Source organism: Kryptolebias marmoratus, linkage group LG15 (assembly GCF_001649575.2).
Source record: "Kryptolebias marmoratus isolate JLee-2015 linkage group LG15, ASM164957v2, whole genome shotgun sequence".
Lineage (NCBI taxonomy): Eukaryota > Metazoa > Chordata > Actinopteri > Cyprinodontiformes > Rivulidae > Kryptolebias > Kryptolebias marmoratus.
In genome coordinates this window covers 13,374,741-13,383,966 of record NC_051444.1, presented here as the reverse complement: position 1 = coordinate 13,383,966, position 9,226 = coordinate 13,374,741, and the positions used below count along the sequence as shown (strand labels likewise).

General features: G+C 40.6%; 1 protein-coding gene across 5 annotated transcripts; it reads right to left on the bottom strand.

The window, feature by feature from the left end:
* Nucleotides 1-1,835: 1,835 nt before the first annotated feature.
* isl2b (ISL LIM homeobox 2b) lies at nt 1,836-5,899 on the bottom strand. 5 transcript variants are annotated; one of them, XM_017418663.3, is made up of 6 exons: nt 5,735-5,899; nt 5,164-5,353; nt 4,585-4,847; nt 3,403-3,686; nt 2,898-3,065; nt 1,836-2,790 (listed from the first exon to the last, which is right to left on the bottom strand). In XM_017418663.3, the coding sequence occupies exons 1-6, from the start codon at nt 5,790-5,792 to the stop codon at nt 2,674-2,676; spliced, it is 1,080 nt and encodes a 359-aa protein (XP_017274152.1). In that variant the 5' UTR covers nt 5,793-5,899; the 3' UTR covers nt 1,836-2,673. The 5 variants fall into 5 exon arrangements, with proteins under 5 accessions (XP_017274152.1, XP_017274149.1, XP_017274151.1 ...); XM_017418660.3 differs by having other exon boundaries at nt 3,391-3,689; nt 5,735-5,898; XM_017418662.3 differs by having other exon boundaries at nt 3,403-3,689; nt 5,735-5,882.
* Nucleotides 5,900-9,226: the final 3,327 nt, after the last annotated feature.

The following is a 9,226-nucleotide window of genomic DNA, read 5'->3' as shown; positions in this document are numbered from 1 at the left end:
GTCAGAGGAGCTCTGTGTTTATTTAATTCTTCTTTAAGGCGCTGAGGAAAACTGCCCCCCCCCCCCCCATATTTCAGCTCCTGAGAGAAAAGTCATTTTATTTGTGTCAGAGGAGCTGATCTCTGATCTCAGCAACTAAAAGCGACAGAAGCAGAAAAGAATCCACCTTTATCCTGAATTTAAACAAAAAGGTTGTTTCATATATTTTACATTTTTCTTCTATTTGACATTTATCTTCCTTTGTTTTAACATATATTTAAATCATAAATATGGACACTTTTTCACAATAATTAAAATAATAATATAAATAAAAAAATTATAAATAAAAAAATCTGCTTTAAAATATTTCTAAATTAATATTTTGCTTATTTTTCCGAAATGATTTAATCTGTCTTATAAAGTCTTGTAAATGTTTAATTATTATTATTATTATTATTATTATTATTATTATTATTATTATTATTATTTGAATAATGTAAAAAGAAGGACAGATTTTTGTCCATAATTCCGTTCAGGTGATGGTTGATATCTGTGCTGGAGCCGCTCTGGAATCATCCTGACTCTCAGCAGAGTTAACAGGCCGTGCCTTCTTGTTTGGAAAGCCCATTGTTATTCTGCTCTTATCTGCCTTATCTTAATCTGAGGCGCATCGTTTGTCTATTGTATTCGAAATAGCTCAGTTACAAATCTATAATCTACCTTTTGTCATTCGAGATTCCAGTTTAGACACTGCCAAGCGCAAAGGAAAAATAAATAAATAAATAAATAAACAAACTGAAATATATTAACCTTCCAAAATGGAAAGAATATCAGAAAACAATGTTTTTTTGAATCCAAATCTATCCACAAAATATTTCCTATATTATTATTATTATTATTTCATCAAGGAGGTTACAGAGTGGTTGCATACAGAAAATAAATTCGTTTCCAATTATTTTTTGGTGAAAAAACTGCTTCTTGAAGATAAACGTGCGTGGTTTCTTTAAGACATGAAGTTCAAGTAAATTGTGAGCATATTGATTAAAAAAATAAGTGACAGCGAGTTTGTTAACAGTTTAGACGTGTCTTGCAAACTGGGGGAGGTCAGTGCATTCAGTCCTGAGCCCCGGCTGACCCGTGCGCCATAACGCAATCCTTGGAAGAAAAATAAACCTGCAGAGGAGAGGTGACCCCTTACCAGCTGCTCTCTGCAGCAAGCCCCTCACTTCTCCGCTTGTGTGTGAGGGTGTGTGTGTGTGTGTGNGGGGGGGCAGTTTGTTGTGGCTTCGGTCAGTGTATCGCTTGCAGGTGATGCCAGGACCAGATAAGAGGTCGCCGATCCCTGCGCGCTGTCTAGACTCGGCTTGTGACTCAACGGGAGGAACAGGACTGAGCAGAATTTACAGCAGATTTTCTTTTTTTTTTCATTCTTCTTTTTTTTTCTTTTCTTGCCCCCGAGATAGTAAATGACCGCTGGCCGATTCCAACCACAAAACACCGCGAGATGGAGCGAGGCGATAGCGCGAGCCAGCCTTCGGGACTTTCGGGACACTTGGTTCGAGGCGCACGAACGGGCCGGACGGCACGTTCTGCGCGCAAGAAATGCTTCAGCCGGGAGAGAGCAGCCCCACGAGCACGGCCCTGATTATCTGCCTCTGCTTCTCAGATTACAAAATTAGGAATAAAAATCTGTTCGTCCGCTTCTGAATGTGGAGCAAATCTGTCTCCTAGAAAATAAAAGCATCAGCTTCGTTTTACATGAAAAGTCCAAATTCAGGGTTTTCTTTTTTTAAAAACACAAATATAACTCTTCATCTTCAAAAACAGGTCATAAAGACACGTCATGTATTCATCTTTTTTTATTTTACCAAGTAATACTCCTTTTGAACGAATCGCTTTCCTAACAATAAATAATATATAACAATAATTTACTTTTTTTTTTTGTTCGAGAAGCTCAAAACTGTCTCTTGCCCTCATCGGATAAAGTATTTTACAACACCAATACTTTGGAGACTATCATGCTCTGACCTTATAAGACAAAGAGTCAACTGGACTCGGAATAACGTATCAAAAATTGTCATGTAGAAGAAACAAGACACAATATGAGCACACTGAAATGGCAGAGAGTCCACGTGGAGCAACACGAAAACGTGTTTCCAGTTGTTTGTTTGTTTTGGGATTTCTCTCTCTCTCTCTCTCTCTCTCTCTCTCTCTCTCTCTCTCTCTCTCTGTTTCTCTGAGGGAAGGGTTGCTGCAGTAAATCCATCTGGAGGTCTTCTGTACATCTTTGTTCTCCTCATCAAGTCATGCGTCAATTGTTCTGCTAAGTTTTTGTCAACGACATCGCACAAGAACAAACAAACAAACAAAAACAAAAAAAGTCCATCGGTGCTCTTTTTTTCTTGGTTCCTTCTCCTCCATGTCAGGAAAATTCGGGGAAACAAATGATAATTAAAAAAATAAAAAAATAAAAAAGGCTCTCCTCTTGGAAGTTCGGACGATGTGATGAGCTGGTCGGCATGCAGGGAGGATGAAGGAGAGAAGAGGTGGGGGGGATCATGCTGCAGGCCGTCCTCGCAGAGAAGGTGGGTGGTGGTGTTGGTAGATGGGGGGAGACGGGTGGGGTGTGGTGGTGGGGGTGTGGGGGTGATGGGGAGGGTGGCGGGGGGAGGCTGCACCACCGCCGTCGTGGTCTCACGTCTCCACCGGGCTGGGGACCATACTGTTCGGGGTGTCCGGTAACTGAGAGGACAAGGAAGTCACGTCGCTGCCCGAGGAGTTCCCGAGAGAGCCCGATTCAGAGAAAGACACCTGAAGGGAGGAAAACAAGGCGTCACATGTGTGCGTGCGCGTGCGTGTGTTTTAGAAACAGTAATGTGGCTGTGGAGATAGATAGATAGATAGATGAATACACACACCAGTTGTTGAAAAGCTGGCTGGTCCAGGTCGCTCTGCAGCGCGAATTCACTCAGAGCTTTCCACGGAGGCTGGTAGGTCTGGACCTCCACCGGGTTCCCCTGCACGGTGCTCTCATGTCGGATGGGACTTCCGGCCACAAGAGGCGTCCCTGTGAGGCCTTGGAGGTTCTGGAGAAACAGTTTTTACAAAAAAAGATACATAAATGAAAATTCGTTGTTTTTATTTATTTTATTGCATGGCCTGACATTCTAAATCTGTGTCCCTGTGCGCATTTTCACCTCCATGATTCATCTTATCCTTCAAATGTGTACAGAAAATGTTGCAGGAACTGTAAAATGTTGCAGGAACCATTACAGTTTTCAGGCTAAGCAAACCCAAAGCAGTAAAATGAAACAAAGTTTGGAAAGGCTGACACACTGACTGGAATACATCTTAAAAGCTAACACCAAGCAGGACTGTGTTTGTAGAGAGGAATCAAGCGGCCCAACTTACGAAGATGCTTACAGTCTTATCACTGTGCTGCTGCTGCTGGAGCTGCTTCATCAGGATGGACTTCTTCTTGTCCTTGCAGCGCTTGTTCTGGAACCAGACCCGGATCACCCGGGGGCTCAGGCCCGTCATCTCCACCAGCTGCTCCTTCATCAGCGCGTCCGGCCTCGGGTTGGCGTTGTAGCAGGTTCGCAGGGTGTGCAGCTGCTTCTCGTTCAGCACCGTCCGGACCCGCGTCGTCTTCTCCGACTGTTTGTGGACGTGGTTTCGGTGCGGGGCCTGCCGCACCGTCACGGGGTCTGCTGAGGACGGAGGACACGCAAACACCGTCAGGAACCGTCAAAAGCCCTCCACCGGAAGGCCTGAAAACCCCTCAGCTCGACAATCTGCACTGCTGGGAGCCTGCTGGGTTTGAGTTGGGCATTATTCCCATTTATTTGGGAAATCTGTGAGATATTTTAGATCTCAGATTGATTTAAACAACACATTAAAGAAGAGCGGGGATCAGTTCGTGATTCGATCAGAAAACTGTCTCGAATTAATCCCGGAATGAAAATACAAACAAACTTTTAATTAATAACAATGAAGCAAAAATTCATTGTTTTTCCTGGATTATTTTTGTATACTTCAAGAGCCAGTTTGGATTAGATTTTAGATTATATATAAATCTAGTTTTTATTCCTTCAAATCTGAAAATCTCTGCTGCGATGATGATGGACTCCGCGCTGAGGGGACGACTGTGCACCTCAGTCAGCTTTGAACAGGAAAGTTGGTCGGTATTATTCACACATTTCTTTATTCTAGCAGAACGATGCGGACACACACATCACACACACACACAGACACACACACACTGCCACAGGCGCGGCTCAGAGCCCAGATTATTAAGATAATAGCAGCAAAGCAGGTTACAGCTAATGAGATCAATTATGAAAGAAAGGACACACACACACGCATGCTCACACACACTTAGACAAATTATCTTGAGGACAAACAAAACTTAGATTTAAAAAAAATATTGTTTTGTTTTGTTTTCTCATAAATTCAAGTTGTTTGATGAGATTTTAACGTCTCTTTTATTTTGAAAATAACTTCCTACTCCTACTCCTAATAATAATAATAATAATAATAATAATAATAATAATAATAATAATAATAATAATAATAATAATAATAATAAGAGCAGTGAGGACGGACCTGCCAGGTGCAGCGCTCTGTTGGGGTGGAGGTGTCCCGGGCTCATGGGGCTCCCCGCGGAGCTCCTCTCCATCAGCAGGCAGTGGTCCGCCCGGCACAGCAGCTCCTCTTCCCGCAGGGAGAACTCGTCCCCCTGCAGCAGCTGCCGGCTGCACACCGAGCACCGGAAGCACTCGATGTGGTACACGTTATTCCGAGCTCGCATCACGAAGTCGCTGCTGCTGAACACCAGGTTGCATTTGGCGCATTTTATTCCAAACAGCCTGGAGGAGGGACAACAGACAATTGTTGAAGGGGTTTCAAATCTAGAAGGATTGGAGTTACAGTAATTACACACACACACACACAAATAAAATAAATTGGCTTTAATAAATACAAAAAAGGTTTCAAGAAATTTTATAATAAATAAATAAATAAATGATTGTTTTTGTACAAATTTGAAGCTGCGTAATTATTGCTGTATTCTGTTCGTCTCTTTTCTCTTGCCTCAGTTCTTATTTCTAATTTTTTTTATTTGTAAACACGTCGCTCTGAATCCACCTGAAGAGGAGGAAGAGGAAATGCAGCCAAACTCCTCACCTTACATAATCTCTTTTGCAGTAGGTTTTTCCGTCCCGGACGAAACAAGTGCAGGTCTCATCCAGGTACTGGCTGCACTCGGCGCACTTCAGGCAGGCTGCGTGCCACTCCAGGTCGGGGGAAACTCTCAGTATGTACTGGTCATGGATCTGACTCCCACATCCTACACACATGGCGAATCCTGGCTTCTCTGCAACAGCAAAACGCACAGCTTTAGATGTGATTAAAAACTAATAACAAGCAGCTGTTAGCTCATAAACCCGCCTGTTTTTTTTTTCACTGTTTTCTACCAACTCCCCCTTTTTTTTTCTCCCCGCAGTCAAGAACGACCCTTGCTGTTATGTAACAACTGGTGGTTTTGGCCAATAAATCCACGCAACGAAACCTCGAGGTGTTTCGTTTCATTAAAACAACTCCACATCCTGAACAATTCGGCGCATCATTTGATTAAATCGGACTTCCTTCCTTCCACCCTGCAGCCTCTCCCTTTAAGCCCACTGCGGACGGACACTAAATCTGCCACCCCCCCACCAAAGCGCCCCCAACTCTCCTGGCGCGTCTCCAGACTTACTTTTGGAATGATCCCCCATATCACCCAAGAAAGAAGAGCTGAAAATAATATCCACCATACAGGAGAGATGGAGGGGACAGCGGCGGGTGCAGAAAAGATGATCACCGGCCCTTCGGCTGCCTCCCTGATAACTTGTGTCTCTCCGGACTGGAGGGGGGGCCGGAGAGGCTACAAGGTCCTCGCACGCTGCGCACCTGACGTCATCACGCCGACAACTGGCTCTCCAATCACCTTTCCCAGCAGAAGAGGAAGGGAGGAAAAAAAAAACAGAAAAAGGAAAAAAGAAAAAGATGTTGATGTGAACGGATAACAAAAGATTACAGATGTTTTGGTTTTATCTTGAATGAAATTAAATAAAAAATAAATGTTTAAAGTCAACCAAAAGAAAAACAAAATCACTTCGTTGTAAGAAAAGTAACAACATGAAGTTGACAGAATTGTCATTACCATCTAAATGTTTATATCACTGCACATGAATATACATTTAAAGTTGTTTTAAGTCATAATAAATCCATAAAACACCTACTAAATACGGACAATAATCTAGCAGGCTAACACAATTTTTTTTTTTAAATCGCTTTGATTTCTTATCAAATAGCAGATAGATTCAGGTAAAACTCTCTTTTTTATCTTAATGTAAAATAGCCTACTAATATTATCTTTTTTACTTTCAGATGGAATAAAAAAATCATCATGAGGTCAAAAAGTTTGCGTTTTCTGCAAACAAAACAGAAACAATACAGACTTTATTTATCTTTAAATTCAATTTCCAAAAACAACAACATGATCTTTAGGTCGCTATTTTGGGCCATAAATTGATCTGATCTGGGGACATTTAAAAAGGTCTCTCTGTACCACCTCAACACGGCCATCTACTGGAGATTAAGGAGAACTGCATTGACTGGAGGAAGGGTTGGAGAGGTGTGTGTGTGTGTGTGTGTGTGTGTGTGTGTGTGTTTGGGGGGGATCCTGAACATTTTACTCAGCAAAAAAAATGCTGTTGCTTCTGAATCTGTGTAAAAACTGCAATAATTAGATGAAATTTATTCAGTATGTTGATGCCATACGTTTCTCCAGTGATTGAGAATAAATCAAAAAGTGTCAAAAATATCAAAGGAAAAACTGAATTCAAAGATTAAAACATCTGCAAAACCAGCACCAGATGTTTCAGCCCTGCTTCTAACTCCTACATCCTGCAGGTAGGGTTGGTTAAACCAAACACAGTGCTTGTTTTTCTTATTTGTAATCAAGTCAGATGAGTTTTTTATACAATAAAATATTTCAAACAACCAAAAATGAACAAAATCACATAAAATCAACCCTAAAACGAATATCCAAATATAAGAAAGGTTTAAATGAAGTTCTCCTTAAAGTTTAATCAAGAAACAAAAAATATCTTTATTCTGTTTGCTTGTTTGTTTGTTTGCATTTGTGACTTTTTTTCCTAAAGAAATTGTACAATTTTGGCATTTTTCTCAGCCTTTGCCAGAGCAGGATCATCTGACTAACTCACTCAGACAGAAGAACTGCACAGATACCTTCTCTCCCACTCACTGAAAGCAACAAACCAAACTAAAACAGTTTGGTTTAGACTGTAAATACAGTTTAGTGTGGCTGCTTTTATGTTTGCATGGATATTGTTGATAGTGTTGCTCTTAAGCATGTTTGTGGGACTTTCTAATCAGATCAGGGCAGAGTAAAGATGTTCGGCTCTGGCTTACATGAGGCATGGAGTATGATTAATGCGCTTTGAAATTACATATTTTGTGGATTTCGGCTCATCAGAGAAAACAAGGCATTACATGCTTGCCAAATATGCACAGCAATGACATTTTAAATTCATTTCACTTCCACATTCAAATCAGTTTTATCTATACGAATACAACTGCAGTTAATGTAAACAGTTTGCCACCACCATCTGGTTCAGGTCGTTAACTGTTGAAAAGGACTGATTAATTTAGTGATATTTTACTGATTAAAATGCTCATTTCTTCTCATTTACAGTTTGAGTATTGTCAGTGATTTTACTGTGAGACGCCTTATCTGCAAACCTGCTGAAGCTCCAAACAAATAAAGTTAGAAACAAATACTATTGTCTTGATTTTAATGTTTAATTTTTGGTGTCTTACAATATCCTATATAGGCCATTACCCATCAGAAAGAGTGGAAGGACCAGCAGCACTCACTTTAAACTGTACTGTATAATTAGCTTCAATAAAGTACCATTATTATTTATTTTGGATTATACAGAATATGTGTTGTAGTTATTTTTCAACCATATTGCATCTGTCATTTTTAGGCATGTCTGTTGACAAAGCCTTGCATAAGAAACTTATCATCTTTATTTTAGCTTTCTCAGAATGAGTGACTGTCACTAAAAATAATCTGGAACCTCATTAGTCAGAATCTGCTGCTTGAAGAGTCATAATTTGGATAAGTCAGTGTTTTACAGACATCACTGGGGTCAAATCTTAACATACAGCTCATGAATGGAGGAAATATAAGCAATAAGGGATGTGTGGGACTTCAGTGAACGTTGTGGCCAAGTTTCATGCTTATATATCCATTTTATACATCATACCTCCTATCAAAGCAAGAAGATATTTAAGTAATATTTGTACTCAGTGTTTGGCTAATTCTGCAGGTCAAAGGTTAAGTTTACAGTCATTTCCTGTGTGTTATTTAAGTGCATTGGCAGGTTTGATTATATACAGTGGCTGTTAGAAGTGGCCCCGCCATCCTCGCTGCCACTCCCAGAAGAATCTTTAATCACACTTTGATTATCTTCATGAAATATATATTTGTGTGACTTAATTAATCCATTTAAAGTTTGGCAAGAGCCAAATGTCCATGTTTGGAATTCAAGGGGGCATTCATGGACTGAAGACAGCCATTGTCTCAGTAACACATTGTTTCTCAAAGGTTTGGGGTTCAGTGGTGGTCTGCTTCTACTGTCTGAAGTCATTTACCCTGTCTGTCGTTCCAAACTCCCCGAGCTGGGTTCAGCTGAACCTGTGCCAGTCTGTGTCCATCTGTTGTGCTTTTTTTTCTGCATTACAGAACCTTATTGCGATGGGAAATGCATTTCATATTGTTTACTTTTCCAAGCAGCGTTTTCCACTTTCCATCAGCTGAACAATGTTTACAGAAGCTCAGTTATCATGTCGACCATATTTTACTAAAGTATAGTAGGAAAGGATTTTTAGCACACATATGCTGCAGACTACTATAATTGGAGCTTGAGTTTTCCTTTTTTCTTAATTTTCTCATTTACAGTGTCTCAGTGCTCCTGAAAAGGAGCATGTGCAGTGTAAATGTATAAAATCTTATTTGCCTTTGCATGGCTTTTATGGTTTAGTTCCTTGGGCAGAGCTGAGAACAGGTTCTGTTGGATGGCCTGCAGGAAAACTGAACTCTGCCTTATTCTAAGGTCCCCTTACCACCCTTTATCAAGAGACAGCAGGGAAATATTAAATGAACAGCACAAGTAAT

What these genes read in the sequence shown, in the direction of transcription:
- isl2b (XM_017418660.3), bottom strand. Translation starts at nt 5,792, where the DNA reads ATGGTGGATATTATTTTCAGCTCTTCTTTCTTGGGTGATATGGGGGAT. An exon ending in TATGGGGGATCATTCCAAAA is followed by an intron (nt 5,354 to 5,734) that starts GTAAGTCTGGAG and finishes TTGCTGTTGCAG; the next exon opens with AGAAGCCAGGATTCGCCATG. An exon ending in CAGAGCGCTGCACCTGGCAG is followed by an intron (nt 3,690 to 4,584) that starts GTCCGTCCTCAC and finishes CTCCGTCCTCAG; the next exon opens with CAGACCCCGTGACGGTGCGG.